Source organism: Hippopotamus amphibius, chromosome 2 (assembly GCF_030028045.1).
Source record: "Hippopotamus amphibius kiboko isolate mHipAmp2 chromosome 2, mHipAmp2.hap2, whole genome shotgun sequence".
Classification (NCBI taxonomy): domain Eukaryota; kingdom Metazoa; phylum Chordata; class Mammalia; order Artiodactyla; family Hippopotamidae; genus Hippopotamus; species Hippopotamus amphibius.
Window position 1 is genome coordinate 197,397,184 of NC_080187.1, and position 24,456 is coordinate 197,421,639.

The window sequence follows — 24,456 nt, forward strand, 5'->3', positions numbered from 1 at the left end:
ACGTGAAGTAAGATGGGCCACAATTTGATGACTGTTGAAACTGAGGAATTAGTACCTGAGTTCACTGTACTCTTCTCTCTACTTCTGTATATACTTGGAGTTTTCCATAATAAAAAGTTAAACAAACAAAATCCTTCACGGAAATTGTGAGAGATAGCAGAACTATAGCTAACTAAAAGCAACTTCAAAGAGACTTGTGGTTGCCAAGGGGAAGTGGGGTGGGGGAGGGATGAATTGGGAGTTTGGGATTAGCAGATGCAAACCATTATATAGAGAATGGATAAATAACAAGGATCTATTACATAGCACAGGGAACTGTATTCAATATCCTGTGATAAACCATAATGGAAAAGAATATGAAAAAGAATGTTTATATTTGTATAACTGAATCCCTTTACCATACAGCAGAAATTAACACAACACTGTAAATCAACTATACTTCAATTTTAAAAAAGTAACTTTATATGAAGATTTCATGTGACATTTTTGTCAAGCAACGTCTGATCGTATAAATTAATTCCAACAAGATTTTTTATTAGGTTTCAACAATCAGGTAAGAATAATGCATGCAACTCTACAGCTTTCTTTGTGGTTGAGTAAACAGCAAAAGTAAATGGAGAAAAGTACACAGGACTTAAAAAAAAACCGGGGGGGGGGGGTGCCAAAAGAAAAAAGCTCATAAGTCAAAGGGTTCATTTTGGAAAGGATTCATTTTTCCTTTGACCTTTTATGAAATACAGCCACCAGTATCATCTCAGATTGATACATTTCCTCCTAATTTGGCAGCATGTCTTATCCAGGTGCAAATCAACTAATCAGCTGGCCTCTTCCTGCCCAGGTGACTGTGTGAAGAACATAGTTGTTTTTCCCCTTTCCTCCAGTAAGGATCGCATAACTGAAGATCTCATACCTCTCCTGCCCTGCTGTGTCCCATAACTGCAGGTGGATTCTTTGGCCTCTGCCAATGGCACCATCTGGCCCATTAGCTCTGTACACCTGAAACGGCAAAATGAAAGAGAAAAAGAGAACTTCTGAGACTGGTGAACTCTTCTCAGTCTCCTATTCAGCACAACTCCCCTAAGCATCTAAACATCTAAAGAAAATCTCATCTGGAATACAATCTTATCTGTATTTTATTCCAAATAATTGCCTTTGGATAACACAATAATTTGTATTAAGTGATGTAAGCACATTATATATCTTTATAAACATATTAAAAAATATACAAGCAATACTTAATTTGTATTAAAAAATAATAATCAGCTCACCTTTCCTCAAAGTCCCCTAGTTTCAGGAAATATTACCTTCTCCCCATCCTATCTTTAGAAAGTACTCTTAAAATAATTTTACAGGAAGGACCTCTGAAAATCTGCTCCTCTGTCAAAGCAATAAAAACACTGGCAAAAACTGTCAAAATCAAATTTTTCCAAACCCTTAAAATTAACAAAAGCTTGCAACATTCCAAGGGGTATCTACTCAAGAAAAACTGTTGAATATCAGTAAAAATAGTAAGTTTTATGCTGTTTTAACTTGTCCTATTCCCATTCCCCCTCCCCAGCTCCACTGTAGCCTTGAAAAACAACAGATGCACAACTATGGTAGCTATGAAAACCATCAGTGTAGCAGCCACTGTAGGAAGGAGAGGCAGAACAGGTTTGGAGCTCCCCAAAAATCACATGCCTAGAAAAGTGTCTGAAATTTGCCTGTAAAGCTCCATTCCCAACTCTTGTCTTTATTTTATCTGACTTAGCTTGCTCTATGAGAAAAACCCTATCCTTAGACCATTTGTTGAAAGCAATAAGCAGCAATTATTTAACATCACAGCTACCAAAGGCAGCAAGATCATCTGGACCTAACAAAAATCTCACCAAAAAACTTAAAAATAAGAACTGAGATGTCCATGGAGAGATCTGAAATATTTCTTGGAACCCTAGTAGGCCAGACTCATGTGCATGGTTGTACATATGTCCAAGAAAGACCTAAAAATGCCCTAATCTCTCACCTTTGGCTGACCTTGAGGCTCTTCTCAAGCAGGAAGTGAAGGCTAAGGCAGAGTTGTAAACTGCTTGCAGGAACATTAAGCAAACATCCCAGCACACACGCGTGCACACACACACACACACACACACACACACACACACACACACACACACACACACACACACACACACACAGTCTCTCAGAGAAAACAGAGACTTGCTGGCTCAAGAATTTAAGAAACTTTCTGTCCACTTATTAGCTGACCACTGAGTTAACTGAGCAGAGACTTCAGTAGCTGCACATAACAGGAAATACAGAATTCATAGAATTAGCCCAAGAATGTCACTAAACAAACAACAACAAAAATAAACAAGAAAAATAAAATAAAATAAACAAGAAACCCTTGGGAATTGGGAGGAATCTGATTTCCAGAGCTGCCACATTATATCAATTTAAATATTCAGTTTTCAACAAAATGTATAAGACACATAAAGAAATAGTAAAGTATGGCACACACAGATAAAAGCAACGAAAAGAAATCATTCCTAGTGAAGCCCAGATGTTAACTTACTAGACAAAGACTTTAAATCAGCCATGATAAATATGTTCAAAGAACTAAAGGAACTCATGTCTAAAGAATTAAAGGAAAGTATGAGAATAATGCCTCACTGAATAGAGAATGTCAATAAAGAGACAGATATTATTAAAAAAGTAGTAAATAGACATTCTGGAGTTAAAAATTATAACTGAAGTGCAATATTCACTAGAGAGGCTCAAGAGGAGACTTCAACTGGCAGAAGACATGAATCATTAAATTAAAAAAAAAAAAAGAAATAAAGAGCACCAATAAAGGTAAAGAGACCATTTACACTGTCTTTTATATTGACTCATATCAATACGAAAGACAATATAAATGGTTCTTTATAACGCTTTTCCTCCATCTGATTAAAGTACGATTGCCTGAATTAATAATTATAAATCTGTTGATGGGCACATAGCGTATAAAGATGCAATTTGTATGGCAATAACAGTGCAAAGTAAGGGGTAAGCAATGGAGCCACATAAGAGCAGAGTATGGCATTGAAATTAAGTTGGTATTAATCCAAACTAGACTGTTAAAAATTAAGATGACAAAAAAAAAAATTAAGATGACAATTGTAATCCCTAGGGGAACTATTAAGAAAATAATTCAAAAAATATAGTAAAAAATGAGAAGGGAATTTAAATAGTATAATAGAAAATATCTAGGTCACACAAAGAAAAGCAGTTTCAAAGAAATAATGAAACAAAAAAAAGATTAGATACACACAAAAAAAGTAGCAAAATGGCAGATATAAATCCTACTTTATTAGTAATTATATTGAATGTAAATGGATTAAAGACTCCAAGTAAAAGGCAAGGGTTGGCAGAATGGATTTACAAACATGATCCAACTATATGCTATCTACAAAAGAAACACTTTAGATTCAAAGACAAAAAAAGGTATAAGGAAAAGGATGTAAAAAAATATATATACCATGTAAAAAATAACCAAAAGAGATCTGGAGTGGCTATACTAATATGAGACAAAATAAACTTGAAGATAAAAAGTGTTATTAGAGACAAAGAAAGATATTTTATAATGATAAAAGTGTTGATCTATTAAGAATATATAGGGATAAAAAGAGAAATAAACAATTTGACAATAATATTTAGAGACTTCAATACTATACTTTTAATAATGGATAAAACAAGCAGGCAAATGAACATGGAAACAGAATACCTGCAGAACACTGTAAGCCAACTAGACATGATAGACATCTATAGAAGAGTTCACCCAATAACTGCAAAATACACATTCTTCTCAGGTACACATGAAACTTTCTCAAGGACAGACCATATGTTAGGTCATCAAACAAGTCACAATAAATTTAAAAGACTGAAATCATACAATGTATGTTCTCTAACCACAGTGTGGTAAAATTCTCTAACCACAATGTAGAAATCATTAACAGAAAGAAATTTGGAAAATTCTTGAATGTGTGGAAATTAAACACTACAGTCTTAAATAACCAATGGGTCAAAGAAGAAACACAAGGGAAACTAGAAAATACTTTTAGATGAATGAAAAGCACAACATACAAAAAAATATCAAGTGAAGCTAAAGCAGTGCTAAGAGGGAAATTTATAGCAGTAAACACCTTTATTAAAAAATAAGAAAGATCTCAAATCAATAACTTAAACTTCAACCTTAAAAACTACAAAAATAGGAGTAAACTAAATTCAATGCAAGCAGAAGGAAAGAAATAATAAAGATTAGAGTGGAAATAAACTACCTTTTCTTTGAAAAAAAATTAAGAAAATTGATAATCTTTGATAGACTAAGGATAAAAACAGAAGACTCAAATTCTTTTATTTTTTAAGCTCTTTATTGGAATATAATTGCTTTACACTCTTGTGCCAGTTTTTGAGGTACACCAAAGTGAATCAGCTGTATTTATACATATATCCCCATATCCCTTCCCTCCTGTGACTCCCTCCCACCCTCCCTATCCTGGCCCTCTAAGTCATCACCCATCATCGAGTTTATCTCCCTATGTTATGCAGCAACTTCCTACTCACTATCTGTTTTACATTTGGTAGTGTATATGTTATGTCAATGCTACTCTCTCACTTCGTCCCAGCTTCCCCTTCACCCCCTCCCAACCCCGTGTCCTCAAGTCCGTTCTCTACACCTGCATCTTTATTCTTGCCCTGTCACTGGGTTCATCAGTACCATTTTTTTAGATTCCATATATATGAGTTACCATATGGTATTTGTTTTTCTCTTTCTGGCTTACTTCACTCTGTATGACAGTCTCTAGGTCTATCCACCTCATTACAAATAACTCAATTTCATTCCTTTTTATAGCTGAGTAATATTCCATTGTATACATGTGCCACATCTTCTTTATCCATTCATTTGTTGATGGGCATTTAGGTTGCTTCCATGTCCTGGCTATTGTAAGTAGTGCTGCAATGAACATTATGGTACATGTTTCTTTTCGGATTATGGTTTTTTCTGGGTATATGTCCAGTAGTGGGATTGCTGGGTCATATGGTAGTTCCATTTTTAGTTTTTAAAGGAATCTCCAAACTGTTTTCCATAGTGGCTGTACCAATTTACATTTCCACCAACAGTGCAGGAGGGTTCCCTTTTCTCCACACTCTCTCCAGCATTTATTGTTTCTAGATTTTTTAATGATGGCCATTCTGACCGTGTGAGGTGATACCTCATTGTGGCTTTGACTTGCATTTCTCTAATGATGAGTGATGTTGAGCATCTTTTCATGTGTTTGTTGGCCATCTGCATGTCTTCTTTGGAGAAATGTCTATTTAGGTCTCCCACCCACTTGTGGATTGGGTTATTTACTTTTTTAGTATTAAGTTGTGTGAGTTGCTTGTATATTTTGGAGATTAATTCTGTCAGTTGCTTCACTGGCAAATATTTTCTCCCATTCTGAGGGTTGAGAAGACTCAAATTCTTAAAATCAGATATGAAAGAAAGGACAACACTACCAACCTTACATATATAAAAAGATTATAAAGGATAGTATGAACAATTGCATGCCAAAAAATTAGATAGCTTAGAAGAAATGGAGAAATTCCTAGACACAAACAATTGAAACTAATTCAAGAAAAAACAGAAGATCTAAAGAAACATATAACCAATAAGAAGAATGAATTCATAATAAAAGTAACTTCCCACAAAGAAAAGGCCAGGCCCAAATGTCTTCACTAATTAATCTGATCAAATGTTTAGAGAAGAATTAACACCAATCCTTCCCAAACTCTTCCAAAATATAGAAAAGAAGGAAACACTTCCCACCCATTTTATGAAGCCTATATTATCCTGATAACAAAAATCAAAGATATGAGGGGGAAAAAAAACTACAGACCAATATCCATTCTGAATCTAGACACCAAAATACTAGCAAACAGAGTCCAGAGACATATAGAAAGGATTATATACCATGACTGAGTGGAATTTATCACGAGAACAACAAGGTTGGTTTAACATACAAAAATCAGTCAATGTTGATTTGTAATGGAATAGAACAGTTATAGAGTAAAGGACTAAAACCACACAACCATTTCAATAGATGCAGAAAAAGCATTTGAAAAAGTCCAACACCTTTCATGATAAAAATGCTCAACAAATTAGGAGCAGAAGGGAACATCCTCCACCTGAAGAACAGCATCTATGAAAAAAGCACAGCTTATATTACACTTAATGGTCACTGAATGCTTTCTCCCTAAAATCAAAGACAAGACAAAGATGTTCTCTCTCAACACTTCTATTCAACATTTTACTGGAGGTTCTCATCAGGGCAATTAGGCAAGAAAAAGAAACAAAACGTACCCAAGTTGTAAAGGATAAAGTGTAACAGAAGATGGGAGGATCTTGTATATAGGAAATCCTAATAAACACACACACAGATACATGCACCCCCTGTACACACACACAGGTTATAACTAATAAACAAGTTCAGTAAGGTTCCAGTATACAAGCTCAACTTACAAAATAAATTGTATTTCTGTACACTGGCAAGGAACAATTCAAAAATAAAATCGAAAAAACAATTTAATTTCTAATAGCATGAAAAGGTTAAGATACTTGAGAATAAATTTAATAAAAAAGTGTTAATAGAAAAGTATAAAACATATTCTGAAAGCTACAAAATATTGTTGAAAGAAATTAAAGAAGATCTAAATGGGAAAACATTCCACACTCACAAATCAGAAAACTTCATATTGTTAAGATACCAGTACTCCCCAAATTATTCTACATATTCAATGCAAACCATATCAGAATCTCAGCTGGCTTCCTTGTAGAAATTAACAAGCCGACCCTAAAATCCTTATGAAATTGCAAGGAACCCAAAATAATCTTGAAAAATGGCAAAGTGGGAGGACTCATGCTTCCCAATTTCAAAACTTACAACAAAGCTACAGTAATCAAGATAGTGGCATAAGGACAGACATATAGATAAATGGATAGAATTGAGAGTCCAAAAATAAACCCTTACATTTATGGTCAAATGATTTTCAACAAGAGTGTCAAGAACATTCAATAGGGGAAAGAATAGTCTTTTCAACAAATGTTGCTGGGACAATTAGATATACACATGCAGAAGAATGAAGTTGGACCCCTATTCACCCCATACACAAAAATTAACTCAAAATGGTCATAGACCTCAATGTAAAAGCTAAAACTATTTGCATATCATATATCTGATAAGAACATTTATCCAGAATACACACAATAGGAAAAGGATGCAAATAGACATTTCTCCAAAGATAATAAACAGTCAATAAGCATATGAAAAGGAGACTGTTCCACAATATTCATAATAGGCATATTTAAGCCAAAGTTGCAATGAGGTACCACTTCACACCCACTAGAATGGCTATAATCAAATAGACAACAAAAAGAGTTGGTGAAGATATGGAAAAATTGGAACCCTCATACATTGTTGGTGAGAATGTAAAATGGGGCAGCATCTTCCAAAAAATGTGCAAGCTCCTCAAAGTTAAACAGAGTTATCATACAGTCAGTCAAATCCACTCCAAGTCTATATAAGCATATTGAAAACATAAGTTCACCCCAAAAATGTATATGAATATTAATAGAAGCATGGTTCATAATAGCTAAAAAGTGAAACAACCAAAATGTCCATCAGTGGATGAATGGATAAACAAAATGTGGTAGACCAATACAATGGAATATTATCTGATCATAAAAAGGAAGTTCTGATACACAATACGACATTATGCCGAAATCATTATGCTAAGTGAAAGAAGCCAGATGCAAAAGGCCACATATTATATGATTCCATTTACATGATAAGTCCAAATGAGGAAATCCAGAGAGTAGATTAGTAGCTGGGGGAGGGGAAATGGAAAAGTGACTGCTAAAGGATATGAGGTTTCTTTTGGGGTGATGAAATGTTCTAAAATTAGGTTAGTGGTAACAGCTGCACAACTGTGAATATACTAAAAACCACTGAATTGTACATGATAAATGGGTGAATTTTATGTTATATAAATTATATCTTAATAAAGTTATTTTTTAAAAACAAAGTTATAACTTGGGAATTAGTTAATAAATATAATCACAAACATATAGCAGAGGGGCAAGATAGGGGTATGGAATTAAGAGGCACAAACTACTATATACAAAATAAGCTACAAGGATATATTGTACAACACAGGGAATATAGCCAATATTTTATAATAACTATAAATGGAATATAACCTTTAAAAATTGTGAATCACTACATTGTACAGCTGAAACTTATACATTGTTGTACATCAACTATACCTCAATTTAAAAATAATTTTTAAAAATGAAAAAATAAAAAACAGACTCTCTGGTAGTGGAAGGCTTTAGGGTGGATCAAAGGAAATGAATATTTCTGTCCTAGAAGCCAGAGACCCTGCATCTTTCCCAGGTAGAATATGCTTCAATTGAAGGGTCTTTGTTATTAATCTCCTAACTACTTGTTGACCTGCTTCATTGGAACAGGTGATTTTTCAGTAAGAAATGTTGTTCCTGGACACACAAACCTCCTGCCTTCCTCTCTACCCCACAATAACTTGTCTTGCCATCCTTTAAAAATATTAATTAAATAAATAAAATTTAAAAAAAAAAAAAAAACAGCCTCTTCCTTTATGCTGCAGAACCTTCCTGTTCCCTTGGTTACCTCCCAGATCCACACGCACTACTGCCATTCCCACCCCTATTCCAACCTCACGCTCCTGGTGGAATCAATGAGTTCTGCCACTTGGTGTTCCATATGGGATTGCTGAGGCCTTAATTCAGGGAAAAGCCATTAAAAGTGACATCAAAAATGGAAGAAATAGCCCACAAAACAGGGGTATGATGAGGAGGGTGGATTGCAAGCCTCATAACAAAGGTATGAAGCAAATTCCACAAATAACTTTGTGAAATTCAGAAGGAAGATACCAGCCAAAAGAGTATCACGGAAAAAAATTTTTTTTAATCTTCACTTTTATTTTATGTGCTTAGTTTTATAAGAAGTGTCCTCAGTTACAGCCTTTAATCACATTGCCCAGACTGAACATAATACATTTTCATGTGTACCCTTTAATTTTAGATTCCAACCTTTGTCCTCCTAATTCCTACAAAGTAAACAAAACAGACAGGCAAATGTTGACTCAGAGATTATATTTTTACATAGTAGGATACAGAACTTACCACTCTCTTTTCCCTGAAATCAATGCCGACTGTCGTGATAAATTTGGAGTTAAATTTACCATCTGTGTACTGATAAAGTACACTGGTCTTCCCTACTCCAGAGTCTCCCAGAGCTAAAAACTTGATGAGGTAATCATAGTCTCCATCAGACATAATGAAGAACTCAGTGGTTCACCTGAAAAATACAAACAAATGCATATTTACCAAAAACCCACTAGAAAATATTAGAATCGTCCACGAATAAGGCTATTTCCTTTAACATCCAGTTCAACAAGTACTTCTACATAACACCTATATGCCTAAGGGTTCTGTGAAGAGAGGATTAGATATTATTCACTGTCCCAAGGGCTTAATCATTTGCTAGGTGAGATGCTACTGAACTAGGAAATAACTAACAGCTTAAATGTATCACACGTATGATACATGCACACTGTTAAGACAAAAATCCCAAGTGAGAATGAAAATCAAGAAGATAATCATCACTAAATCTTATACACAGATCATTTAGAACAAAAGTTAACAAAACAAAGAAAGAAAGGAGGAAAGAGAACGTTACAGGAACAATAATAATTCTTAGAGTGTCAACTGCCCCTCCTTTTTCAAAGTCTCCTAGTGCTGCATCCTTGGCTTTTCTCTTTTTACTTGGACATCTAGGCAATTTCACTTATCCTATGCATTTTCACGTCATTATCATTCCTTCAAAGATAATGTTAAATTCACAAGTAAAACCTGGTTTGCAGTTTCCTTACATATAATTACTGTTACATACTACATATTAAACCAGATCTTCCTAGAATATCACTGCTCACTTGAGAACTGAGTTCCACCATGAAGGGCTCATTTATCTACATTTACCTTGGTATTCTACAGGAAATGCTACCAATTCAGCTCTTCAATATTGGCCAAAACAAAAGTCTACCGTTGAGAAGAAATATTCTTGTTTTTACAGCAAGACCTAACCATAGTTATTTTTTATCCTTTGAAATCAGACTTTTCAAGATTTGTTTTTGTCTTCTAAATCAATTCAAACCATTCAAAATATCAGTCTGACTGGAAATATAGTCTGTCTCCCGGGAAGGCTTACTTCTTTTTTATCTTCCCATTTCCAACACCAATAAACCTTCCTGAAAATCAGAAAAACAATCAGCTATTCCACTACCACCAACTCTACCTGCTCATTCAACATACCTATTCACCCATCCACATACACATCACATGCCCTACATTAGATGCTGCTAATTTTCTTCTCATTGTCCCCCTTTCAACCAGCCAGCTCCTATCCAGAAACTTTACCCCAATTCTCCATACTTTCTATAGGACTATTTCATTAGATTCACAAAATTAATAAAAGCTCAAACAAGGACATTTACTGATTTTCAAGGTTGCCTCCCCCATCCCATCCTCAATTTGGTGACCCACCTTATGCTCAAAAATCCTGAATTCTGATCCCCAAGAGCTGCTGCAGTGACTTCTGCAGAGTCCCTTAGTGCAGAGCTCACATTCAGATATGGCTGGTCAGTCGATAAGGGCAAAGCCTCTACAAACATTTGGCATTCTATTTGCATACTGTAAAGAGTGACACTGTACAGATGATGGCTATGTTATAGCTTCTGTACTCACAGGTGCAGGTTGCCAGTATTAATGGTGTATAACAGAATGTCTTTCCAGAAGATGACCACTTGGGTACAAATATTCTAGTATGTCTTTATCACAGCAACTCACTTGACTCCAAGTTATTCATAAATAAGAGCTAAGAATTGAAAAGTAGGTCCAGATAACATCTAATCATTTGCGTGGCGGGGCGGGGGGGGCTCCCCTCCAAATAAATGAGGAAACAGAAAGCAGAAAGCAGAAAACTCCAAATTCTGCAAGGAGAATGATGCAAGAAGTTGCTGTGGCTACCTTATTTCCTCTTTACTATTATTTTGAAAAAAGTTGGTCATTTTTATAACTAGTTTCTGTATCATTTCAGGTATAGGAGAAAATGTTGCACATTCTTCTAGAATTCTCTAAACCTACTTAAAGGGAATTCAAAGACAGATAAACCTATCTCTGCTGCACCAAAATTTAATGTGTTTAGTTATTATGGGAGAAGAATTACACTTGTAAGTCTACAAATGATCTTCGTGGGTTTTGTTTTCTATTCATGGTGACAGCAACACATAACAGTTTGTTCCCAAACCAAACCATCAGAAAGGAAGTGTTAACGAAATACCACAACTGAAGGTATAGATGCCACTGTTGAAATTAATCATAGTTCATACTCTTCAGACTGCACCTTTAGACAATTATCTGCCTTGTTGACCTGAAAATAAATGCTCAGACCTTCCATTTTCTGGGTTCCGTTTGCTGAAGATGAAACAGAACCCAGAGAGTTTAACTAATTTGCACAGTCTAGAACATGTATCTCCTAACTTCAAGTCCAATGTCCATTCTACCCCCAAGCTTTGTAACCATTACTCAAGTTTTTAATAAATGCATGTTGGACTTACAAGTGACCAGGTATGATATCATACAAAGTAGCCTAACAGGAAACACGTGACTTCTGAAGTCAAGCAGAGCTGAATTGGATTCCACATGTCCCACATACTGGCTACTCAGGTATCTTTCAGCCTTGGATTTTTGGGTTTCCATTCCATGAAAAAAGAAGATAATTACACTACTTCACACCATTGTTCTAAGGATTGAATGAGACAGTCTTTGTGGAGTGCCTAGCACAATGCTTATGCTAGGTACTCAGTAAATGTTTGCTCGCTCTCTTCTCCCCATCCTGGACAGATCAAACTGGCTCTGAAGACCTAGAACAATTTCTGAAATTGCCTCTGGGCAGTTCAAAACATCTCTCTCCAGCACAAAAGACTGCTGACTGGCTCAGAGTAGTTTACTGAGTCAGCAAAGATCACCTTTTTTGGCTGGTTCAAACCATTTTCAATTAATTTTAAGTATATGTGTCAATTTCCAAAGAGTTATGACCAGCTTAAAAACAGGTTTAAATTGCATAAAATACTCCATTCTAACAAATTCATGCTTGTTCAAAAGAATCTCAATAGTTCATTCTGGTTCAAGATGAAAGAGTTAAGTTCAAAGACATTCTATCTACAAAACCATTTCTGATTGATCTAAAGCCACTTTGGCTAAAACCACATGTATCTAACCAAAATCATTTTAGGTCTGTCTGGTTTTAAGAACTCAAATTGCTTCAGACTGGTTTTAGCTAGCTCAAATAAGCTCTGACCTAGACAAGCACGTTCTGACTGGCTCATATAAAGTTTGATTGGTTCAGAGTATATTTTACTGAATCAAGCTAGTGCCGGCCAATTAAATCTGTTTCCAACGGGGTCATAGTTGCTCTAATTTTATCAAACTGCTTGTAACTAGTTCAAGGTAAAAACTGGTTCAAAACAGTCCAAGTTGACTAATCGGATGTTCAAACATTTCAAGACTAAAAACGTAAAATGATACTCAGAAGCACCAATAGCAATGGTTTGGTGTTTTAAACTTATGCCACAACAACAAACTTAAAATTTTACTCATAATTACCTCAACTGTAGACAATCTGTACTCAAAAATTTATCTTCACCACAGTATAGTTTCTTTCTACCTTTTGAACAGCCTCTATGTGTTGGAGTACAGTAAACAGGTTGGGAGAAGGGATATTGGCAGAGGAGAACAGGATAAACAGGGAAAGGTATGATGAGTGACACAGCCTTCCTTGGCTGAGGACTCACCTCCTGCCTTACCTCAAGGACCTGGCAGCAAAACACTGATCTGTGATCCAACAATAAAACAGAGATTTCAGTTGAGGGGAACCTTTAGCAAATTGGGAGGCTAAAGTTTGTCCTAAATTGGTCACAATGACCAGGCTGGTCTGGGTTAACAGAGACCAGAATTCTAAAGAGTAAGGAAGCTGCTAGGAAATAAAGGGATTCAGGGAACAGATGGGTCTTCAAATTGTTGACAGAGATTTTTCAGGGTTTTGGCAGGGTATTGATGGTGACAGTTTCCTTGTCTGAGCTTGCAGTTGGTTAGCCAAAGCCTAGAGTTAATGAAATCATTCCATTTTTCAGAGAAAATAATTCTAGTCCGTAGCAGACTATAATCCCTAACCCATTCTGTAGTTCTGTCTGTGGTTGTCTCACCACCACTTACCACCACGAGGCAAAGACAACGAAATGGTAAGTTTCAGCTTCTGGTAGGTCTTCACATAGAACCAACTTCATATTAAAAACTATTTTTGTTTCTTATTTTTGTTACTCAAGTCCTGAGTGGTGTTTCTGGAGCCTGTTCTCCAGAGGAAAAAAAAAAATTCTCCATTCCCCTACAATGAAAATAAATTATGTTGGCATTTTAGAGCAGAAAGGGAAACAGTAAAAATATACAATGCAGAATTTTGGGCACCCAAACGACATTTTGTGCACACAATTTCCAGCAAGTACTCCAGCCTATTGATGCTTGGGAAGCCAGTTCATCAAAGCCTCCCAATTACATTGCTCTTGCTGAAAACAAGTCAGATGCCCACATGTCAAGCACTTTGCGTGCATTAGTGCAGCAACCCTCATCACAGCCCTAAAGGCAGGTGACACATACATCACACATACTTCCTCACTCAGAAGAATCTCGGTGCCATTCTACCATGAATGCCACAATGAGAGGATGAATAACTGGGTCTCAGGTAGTCTATCCATATGTTAATACGGGCTCAAGTCCAGCGTATTGTTGAGAGACAGAAAAAAGTGGAGGTTGAGAGCAAGGACTAGAATCGAATCACCTGGATATGAATCCAGTCATGTCACTTTAGAACATTCAATGTCTTTTGCTTCGGGGGTCCCCATCTTAACAATGGGAATGATAACCTGTTTTACTAATACTATCACGTAGCTGCTTTCTTAACTTCTTTTAAAGTGGGGTGCCTCTTATATTTCACAGTTTTACAACCCATGACATCTTACAATTGTTATTAAATAAGGTGGCACTGGAAATACTGTTGTGTGAAAATCTTTCATTAGCATCTTCTAAGCAAAATCAAGAATGCCGCAGGCTTCCCTGGCAGCACAGTGGTTAAGAATCCACCTGCCAGTGCAGGGGACACAGGTTCAATCCCTGGGCTGGGAGGATCCCACGTGCCACGTACAACTAAGCCCATGCGCCACAACTACTGAGCTTGCACTCTAAGGTCAAAAGCCACAACTACTGAGCCCACGAGCCGCAACTGCTGAGGCCCGTGTGCCTAGAGCCCATGTTCCACAACAACAGAAGCCACCACAATGAGAAACCCATGCATGGCAGCGAGGAGTGGCCCCTGCTTACCACAACTAGAGAAAGCCCATGAGCAGAAACGGGACCCAATGCAGCCAAAAATAATAAAATAAATAAAAAACAAATCTTAAAAAAAAAAAAGAATGCAGCATCAACACATTTTAGATTTGATGAAGCACAACAGTAAACGTATCTCAGAGGGCTGTTGTGAGGATTGAGTGTACACATAAAGTTTCCATAAAGTTTAGAACAGTGCCTAGCACACAGTAAGTCCAGTCCTGTATAAGTATTAACTGCTATCAGCATCATCACCAAGCAGTCTAGCTCCAAAGGGTCAATACAAAGGCAGTATTCTTTCCTAGAAGTGTGAGAAAGAATTGAAGCCCTAATCTAAAAATAAGATTAAAAAAAATAATAATAAGGGACTAGCCTGGTGGTCCAGCAGTTAAGACTCTGCACTCCCAAAGCAGGGGGCCTGGGTTCAATCCCTGGTCAGGGAACTAGATCCCACATGCATGCTGCAACTAAAGATCCCATACACCACAACAAAGATCCTGCATGCCTCAACTAAGACCTGGCGCAGCCAAATAAATTTTTTTTTTTAAAGATAAAAATAAGAATCTATGGAGATGTAATGCCCTATACAGAGAAAGAATCTAAAAAAAAAAAAAAAAGAGTGGATATATGTATATATATAACTGATTCACTTTGCTGTACCCCTGAAACTAATACAACACTGTAAATCAACTATACTCCAATAAAAATGTAAAAAGTAAGATAAAATAAAGTCAATTTTATCCACAAAAAAAAAAAAGAAGAAGAAGAAGAATCTAAGGGGAGCACTGGAACCTAAGGTCACTTCTTTAAACACTGTACCTCCTGGAGGAAGTAGCATCTAAATACCTCAAGAAAATGTCTTCTAAAAAGTCAAGAATGCCCTCAATTTGGGACAGGCAAAAACTTTCTTATTCAGCTCATTTCTATCTCTCCTCCTTACACAAATATTTTTTCAAAGTGCTCTCCACCCTCACTCTCATCAGATTAACAATAGAAAGCAAGGAACACCCACTTCCTCAACATGTACCATGTGGTGAAAATTGCCTGGTGAGAGAAGGTCAATGATCTTCTTCCTTCTTTAAAAAATAAAATATGTTTTAATTGCTTTACAGGAAATAAGATAGAAGAAAGTGGTTTTAGTTAAGAGCAAAGGGGAAAGCACGCTCTCTCTCTCTCTCTCTCACACACACACACACACACACACACACACACAATAGCCCAAATTCTCCACGAAGCTTCCTATTAAATTCAGTCACAGATTCCAACCTTATGATTCCCCATCACGAGGCAGAACCATTCTATGAGCAAAACAACTCCAGATAAACCAGTTTTTGAAAGCCCAATTTTCCCTCTATCAATCACATTTAATACAGAGAGTAAAAAAGCAGGGAGGGATATTACCTGAACAACTACTACGTGCCACAAATGGTAGTAGACATGATTTTATTTTATCATCCTTAAGGGGAAATTAATGTTTGAGTAAGACATAAAGAGAAAGTTGTTTTCTTAATGTGGTGGCAAGTAGGCTTGGGTTCAAATTCTGGACTCTTCTTGGTGTGACTTGGTCCAAGTTCTTCAAACTAAGCCTCCATTCTTTCAACTACGAAGTAGAGATAACATTGCCAACCTCACTGGGTTACTTTAAGGATGAAATGACATAATCCACAGAAAGTTTTAGCGCATTGCTTGGTTTGAAACTTCTCTTTACAAATACTATTACTAAAGTATAGCCTTGGGACTTCCCTGGTGGTACAGTGGTTAAGAATCCACCTGCCAATGCAGGGGACAGAGGTTCAGGCCCCGGTCCAGGAAGATCCCACGTGCCGCGGAGCAGCTAAGCCTGTGCACCACAACTACTGAAGCCCAAGAGCCTAGAGCCCATGCTCCGCAACAGAAGAAGCCACCACAATGAGAAGTCTGCGCACCATAACTAGAGAAAGCCCACATGCAGCAATGAAGACCCAACAAAGCCAATAAATTAATTAATTAATTAAAGTATAGCCTCATCAAGTTCTTATTAGGCAAGGCATGTAATTTTATAACCTATTCTTAATGTAACCAGTACCTGAACTTTTAGGAAAAAAATAGAGAAAGAAAGTTAACTTAGGTGCATTTATGAGGTCTCTATCACAAAAGCTACCTTGGCATTCACATCTAACGATGAGTTTTAACTAGGTGATTTGGGGCAATTTCAGAGCTTAGGAGTGTTCATCATTAAAGCATTTTATAATGGGGACTTCCCTGGCGGTCCAGTGGTTAGGACTTCACACTTCCACTGCAGGATGCCTGGGTTCAATCCCTGGTTGGGGAACTAAGATCTCACAAGCCACAAGGCACAGCAAAAAAAAAAAAAAAAAAACCCCAAAAAAAGCAGCATTTTATAATGTACCAAGATATGAGTAGGGGCAACTTGTGTTTACCAGATGAGCTGTCTTAGATCTGTCTACAACTGTGTTAGATCACTGCAATTGCTATACCCTGAAGTGAAACACATTTACTTTCACTGCAAAAGCAAGATGTGTAGTGCCCAAGTGTGGGGCTCCCCATTTCCCCAAGAGGAAACAGCCTCTGCCCTCTGTGCATGTGACCCTCCTCTTCTCAATTTCTGGTCTAGTGTGAGTAGATAGGTTTCTGCCCTCCTGAATAGGCTGACATTGGAATAGATGAAGTTATAAACAAAGAGTTTATCTTGTTTGTGCAAAGATCTTAGCGAGAAGTAAGTAGAAACGTAATGGCTTTGAAGAATAGACGGAAATTAGAATCTGTTTCATAGTCATATCATAGATCCGCCCCTAACAGTGAGAAGAGAGGTACATAGCTAAAAATTGACAGAATCTAAATTTACATATTATTCGGCTTAATATTTATAAATGTGTCTGTTACATAGGAATATTCCATTTTCCCCATTTAAGCAAAATGAAACAACTAATATCTAGTAGACAATGATATTCCAATAAAGCAAATTATTCAGAGAAAAAAATAAAATTATCTACACTGTTGAATTAAATATACATTCCCAAATATTGCCAGGACATTCAAATATATCATTTTTAAAGAATCCTTCATACAGAGAATGGACTGGAGAACTCAAGGTATGGGAGGGGGCGGGGGGTGAAGGGGAAACTGAGACGAAGCGAGAGAGTAGCACAGACATATATATACTACCAACTGTAAAATAGTCAGTGGGAAGTTGTTGTATAACAAAGGGAGTCCAACTCGAGGATGGAAGATGCCTTAGAGGACTGGGGCAGGGAGGGTGGGGGGGACTCGAGGGGGGGAGTCAAGGAAGGGAGGGAATACGGGGATATGTGTGTAAAAACAGATGATTGAACCTGGTGTACCCACAAAAAAAAATAAAAAAAAAAAATAAAGACTCCTTCAGACATTTGCAATTCCTTATGAGTATTAAAGACCAGAATAAAAAAAAAAAATAAGCAGTCTCAATCCAGGAGTTGACCTACTATTTCTGAAATGTTACCATCATCTCAATAAGTGACTAACATAAGCCAGTAGACAAATAATACAAGCAACTGCACAGTAAGAAAGAAGAGGGCACTGGAATGATTCTTGAAAGTAGAAAATGTTTTTCTGGAAGACCACTGTCAACGACTCAAATGAAATACTGGCTTTTTCATTTTTTTAAGCTATGGAGATCGTTGATTCATTTACTCATAAGACATTATTTGTTGCCCATGTCTCTTTTAGGATCAGAATATGAATATTTACCGAAATTTATGGAAAGTAAACACTGAGTGTTATATTACTTACAGTTTGTGACAAGTACATCTTGCTTTATAGACACAGCGTAACAGGAATAAAGGAGTACTACAGGATCTGTCCTTTGTAAAATGTAGACAATACAGTGGCGACAGGAGTGGCTGTTTGGTTTGCTGAGTAATAGCTCAAATAATGTGAAAGTAATGGCTACAACCACATGTCCCTGCAATGGAATGTCCCACCCCTGGCTAAATGTGCTTAATGACACCATGAAGCAGGGAATTCTCCAAGAATTCCATAGAAGTGCAAAACCATGCAGTGGTTGCTTTTCGTGAGCACATAGAAGACAGTGAAACATAGGTGTTGGAGTCAGGGTCTCTTCAATTCAAACAGCAGGACACCACCATCTACCAGTGTAAAGTGAGTAGCAAAATGCATGATGGAGATCAATATATCATAGCTGATCTGATGACTACAACAGATTCAGGTTTGAACACTGATCTTATGGTACTTTTCCCACTATGCCTTAAGAGGGACACTGAACCTAATAAAGCTCCCAAAGAATTGAGTAAAAATACTTTCCAAAAGTGGGAAAGGAGAAGTGACCTAAGCTACCTGGAAGATAGCTGCAAGACCAACTGATTCATAAAGGGAATTCTGCTGTTAAGTTCTGAAGAGGTAGAAGTGAAGAGCCTTTGGCTACGTCAGAGTGACACCAAACTCCGGGCCCAAGACTCAAAGGTGCAAATATTAGGAGTGTGCTGCTACCACAGCCAGGACTGGAAGAATCAGAAATCAAGCAGCACTCAAAGGACTTGAAATTGAAAAGCCCATTTCTAAGGTTACAAAACACAGAACACCTTTCCATTTATGACCTAGAAATGGAGTCAGGGATTCTGCCAAGACTGGTCCACCCGGAATATGGGAGGGTTGTAAGGCCTTTGACCAACACAACCTAGCTGCCCTCTTGCATCTCACCCGCCTCAAAGTTTTTCATGTGCTGCAACACAGGAAAGATGTTAATTTGTCAGAGGAAATGCACCAAATCAAGAAGAAAACCACTTCACTTTGTGATGGAGGAATGATGCTTCCTTCATTCCAAGAAAAATTTTAGGATGGAAAAAAAAATTGCAAATTAAAAGAATCAAGACTTGTTGAGGATGACCGTCCAAATAATAAAAACAATTAGATAAATGCCCCCAAGTTGGCAGTAACTGGGGAGGAGAGGAGGTCCTTTATCATTGCGTTTTTTAAAAACTAGAATGAGTGCTCTATATTTATTTACCCCGTAGAGAAACTGTGTCCAGAATATAACACAGGCCTGCCTTTCTAGACCCAACCACTTGCATACCAGGAAGTTATTTTCACTGTCGTTTTGAAAGGGTGATGTCTACAGTGTACTGTAACCATTTCCCTGACATCTGAAACAAAGGGGACAGACCATGCTTCAACTCTTCTGTGATGAGATATGCTGTCACTGCACGCTCGCAGGAACTATGAATGGTGGGGGCTCCCACCCCACACACCCTACCCCGAAGGCTAAGTGATACATCAGTTTGGCACACAGACATTCACAAACGCCACTGTGATGCACCAGACCTCAGCTTCACCTCTCCCTCATCCTGCTTGCCCCACAGCCTCTCCCTTGCTGACCACATCAGAGCACAGCTGTTCTCCGCCCCCAGGGATAGGCTTCAAGGTGCAGGCTGGCTTACAAAAGCACACAGGATTCCATTTCTTCACAGCTGGCTTTCCTTTCCATAGTCTCCTACCCACCCTACAACAACTCCATGTTGGGTTCTAACAGTCCCACTTCTATCCATTACTCTGAGTCATGGCCTCTCTACTCTATCTCCTTTTCTGACTTTCTTGTCCCTCATCTCCAGATACTCGTCCCAAACTCCAGTTTGTGTGTGCAAAAACTGACCTTATACGAACAACGCCAGTCAATGAATACTGGTACTTCCCTTGCAACGGTGAGCTGCTACATCAATTTCAAGTTACTGGACTCTCCTCCATAAACCCAGGTGCTACTCTGTCTTCAGGGACTTCTTTTCCAATGAGGAAAGGAGTTTTCCCCCAGCTAAGTCTGGGGACAGAACCATTTCAGAAACCCAAGTGCTTCTGCACTGTGCCAGTTTGGGTTTTACCACAGACTGATGAAAAGGCAGCATACTGACACAAGTTGATCATGAGTTTAAAACACTAGTGTTTGTGAATATTCCACCATGTGTTAACTTAGTTCTTTTAAAAACAGTAAAATAGGCTCAGAAAAATCAAACTGTTTCCTGATGTTTTAGCACCACTAAACGACAATATCAGGATTCTCAGCCTCTCTTGTTTGGTGTCAATAAGCTCTAAACAGCCGCCTATAGGTCTTTCTGCTCCTTGTCAGGTCCACTCTCTCCACTAATATACTTACAACACACGTTTAACAGCTCCCTAAATATCATATCCTTTAATATCTGAATCAAACGGAAAGAAAAGAAACTCACCTATGGCCCAGGTCCAATCAGATCTACTTCTTATCGATTCTCAAGAAATCTTGCCTTGTTCCACCTATTCAGGAGGCAGTCTTAGCAGGGACTGTTTGCATTTCCATCAACAGCTGTTTATAGACTAGGGTGTGCCTTGGGTTTACTTATGCAAAAGAGGACTGAGGTACCTGCAGCCATCCAGCCTGTCAGGTCACCCTTGGCTTTTTTGTGATTGTTGCTATTTTCTAATTTTATTACATTTGGGTCAGTAAATGTGGTCTGCCTAATATCAAATTTGGGGGGATTTGTTAAGATGACTTTAGTTTTATGAATGTTCCCTGATTGTGTGAACAGGATCTGTATTCCCTGTTTGTTGGATGCAGAATTACATATGTACGATTTCAAGCTAGTTAGTTGTATTTTTCAATCTGATATATCCTTGTTTATGTTCTCCTACTTCACCTGTTAGTTCTGAGAAAAAAATTGCATCGTATTTATTTTTAGAAAATAAGCACAAGACAATGTCTTAAAGGAGAGGAATATAACGCATCATAAAATAAGGCAATGCAGTCCTTGTTAGAGACGCCTCAGGTCTGTGGAACCCTGGGGTCCACTGAGGCGCTTTAAGAGCCTATAAACTTTTATTCAAATGTCCTTTTTCTCTTTATTGTTATTTTTTAACTGGAATAAAAACTTACAGTCAAATGAGTTATGTTCTACATTTATAGACCTCCCAACTGTTCACTTACTGCCTGGCTAAGTTATTTGCTTCTGCCTTCAGTGCTTACATTATTTGGAATTCTTCTAAATGTGTCATTAATTGAGAAGCCTGTAATTTGCACTAGTCTTTGGCATTTTCTTTCCTTTTTAAAAAAAAATTTGGTGTGGATTCACATGTCCACTCCTGTGAGAATATTTAAGGAAGCACATGTGAGCCACATTCAGTAAGTGACAGCAAGGCTCAGGCACATCTGTTCAGCACCTGTTGGCTTTCATCCTATTAAGACAGTCAATTGAGCAATAAGGAATGAACACAGTATGTTGCATCCTAACATTTAATTATAGATCACTGCAGAGATGATCTTATGTGTGGGGATTTTCTTATCTGACTGAGAGCTACTCTAAGCTTGGGTTACGCTTTGTCCATAGCAGATCAATGTCTTCACAGCCAGCTGGATACTCTTGCATAGGGTCTCAGAAAAGCCACTTAATGTCACTGCAGCAAATCTTTCACTCCCTCAGAAAACTGCTCTGGTCCAGCGGGTTGCAAACTTTCTTTAGCAAGTTTCTTCAAATGAAATCTTACCTGGCACTCTAACATATCAAACAGGTGAAAGTAGAACCACTCTGGTAAAAGAAGGGAAGGTAAGACCACCACCTCCAAGGCCTGTGGACGCAACAAGGTCCTAATAAGAGCTCCATTGTACACATGTGGAAAATCGATGCAGAAAGCTCAACCTCACGTGGCTCTGAATCATCTCATTTGCCTTCAACTTTGTACCCAACGCTTCCTGTCTACCTAAACACCTCAGACTGACAGCTCATTACAAGGTCTGCTAGGCTTCTTGATTCAGCATTTTCAAAAGATGCCAAATCTCAAATCTCGCCCACTTACCACAACTTTAGGACTCTTCTTATCTGGGAGCAAAAGTCTAGAATGTATTGGTGACCCTGGTGAGAACTCCAAGAAGGGCTACCTGGAGCTTCAGAGAATAAGTCTATAGGAAAGAGCCTTGAGGACAATGATCACTGGGTCACTCAAAGGGAAAGGAGAGCTGTGGCTCTAAGGCTGAATAGTCCAGGGAAAATCTAGACCAAACGGACCAGAAATGAACCAAGAGATAGCATTCTCCTTGGGATACAAAACCAGTGTCCTTGAAAAAGGGAACTGTGGGGAGGATGTTTATAACCAGCTATACTGGTGACCTCTTCCTAAAGGGCATCAAAAAATACAGCCATACTAGTCTTAATGGGCTCAACAACCTATGCTTGGATGGAGCCCTCAAAAGTCGAGATATGCTTTAAAGAATACAACGAAATGTTGATATAGCAAACGAAATAGATTATTTTGTGCTGTGGCAGAAGCCATTTTGTACTAAAGTACAGCACAGAATAACACAAAGCAGCATAAAATTTAAAAAAAAATACTGATGGGAGAAAAACTTAAAATTCTCTCCACTAACTTCACTTTTTTTTATAAATTCAGAAGAAATTGCTAGTATTGTATTTTATCCATAGAACCCCTTGTTCCAGCTAATGGCTCTATTGAAAGGAATGTATCTACCCTTTCTGGCCTGAAGTTGGTTCTGTGCCATCTTCACATGAGGCTGCCTGCTTGGGTAGAGAACATAGGGACTGCCCTGTTCCCATCTTCCCCATGCCCTTTCCTCCCTCCCTGGAACTGTCTAATGGTTCTAAGTAGCAGTCCTTTTATATGAAACATTCCTATTTTCTAAGTGCATCTATGAGAAAGACATTTGAAGGCAGGGGACTCAGCATACAGGTACCAAAGTCAGTGAGCAAGACGGTCACTCAGAAAGAATCTACGGGGCCTTGTTAAAAAAGAGTGAATAAAGAAACCTCAATATATTTGCTAACACAAAATAAAGATTCTGTGTTAGCAAGGAAACTATGAACCATCAAGAGAACAAGCCAAGAGTGTAAAGAAAAGTATAGACAAGAGGAGCATAAAACACATGAAAGGAACACCATGAAGAGGTAAGTATTTGTGCATTAATAATAAATTAATAAGCAACAACTTTGGAAATTTTGTTTGAGGGTTTGGAGGAAACTGAAGAACATGTAATATTGTACTGTATTTTAATAAGGATAAAATGAGAATCTGTATATGAAAGAGGTGACTTTAAAGTAGTGGAAAAGGTTTTATAAGCTACACATGAAAATCAATCTCATAATTAAATTCTATAATCATGTTTTAATAAGTCCACTTTTTAAAGTATAAAGTTAGCCTCCACATACCAACAAATTTGATTGCAAAAGTTTGTAAGTTGAATGTTTTGACCTCAGTGATTATCTTTCCATTAAAATAAAGATGTTATCAATGGTCTCCTTTCTAATTTAGAACTTTCCTCTATGTATTTGCACATTACATAAACATACAATTGCTATATAACTATCAAACATTGAAAATAAACCAAAACTTCTAACAAGACTAATTTTCCTAGAAATGAGATATCACCTTAAAAATTCATATATGAATGTCCAAGAAAAGCTTTTCCATATTTACCTTTTATATAGAGAATATTTTAGATAGAACATGATAAAGAAAATAATTCTGCATAGAAATTACCATTTTTAATTTGAAATAACTTCCCTTAACTACTGATGCCTCTGAGCAGCTGAGATATGTACAACTTTAGCTCTTATAAAGCAGTTCTAAACTGAACATTTTTACACAGGAAGGAACAAAGTTCTAATACTTTCTAATCTAAAAGTACTTCTAAAGAACATGTGCAGGCTTCTATTAGGAAACTAGACATTTATCACATGCATTCTAGTGGAAGAGGTTTTACATTTTGTTAGGACACAAAATGTTTTTTAATTGAGGAGATGCAGTGTGATTTTCCAAACCAAAATCTGGGGCATGAGGTCTGTCAGTGAATTTTTATAACCCCTTTTGGGAAAAGGCAGAATCAGGAATATAGTTATCAAAGTACTGGACTTTCTAAAGCACCTCACTAATCTATAGGCAAATACACACAGAAAGAA

The 24,456-nt window shown here is 37.4% G+C and overlaps 1 protein-coding gene across 7 annotated transcripts in view; it reads right to left on the reverse strand.

Moving 5' to 3' along the window:
- The window catches only part of RAB27A (RAB27A, member RAS oncogene family), a 68,580-nt gene that overhangs the window by 17,555 nt on the left and 26,569 nt on the right, over nucleotides 1–24,456 (reverse strand). For 5 of the 7 annotated variants that reach the window (XM_057722581.1, XM_057722586.1, XM_057722588.1 and 2 more), the window contains 2 exons: nucleotides 9,221–9,395; nucleotides 911–996 (listed from right to left, as the gene is read on the reverse strand). In XM_057722581.1, the coding sequence (XP_057578564.1) occupies nucleotides 911–996; nucleotides 9,221–9,373 (239 nt within the window). In that variant the 5' untranslated portion in view covers nucleotides 9,374–9,395. Of the gene's footprint in view, nucleotides 1–910; nucleotides 997–9,220; nucleotides 9,396–13,369; nucleotides 13,392–20,745; nucleotides 20,875–24,456 lie in introns of those variants that run through there. The other 2 variants (XM_057722585.1, XM_057722587.1) reach the window with 2 other exon arrangements.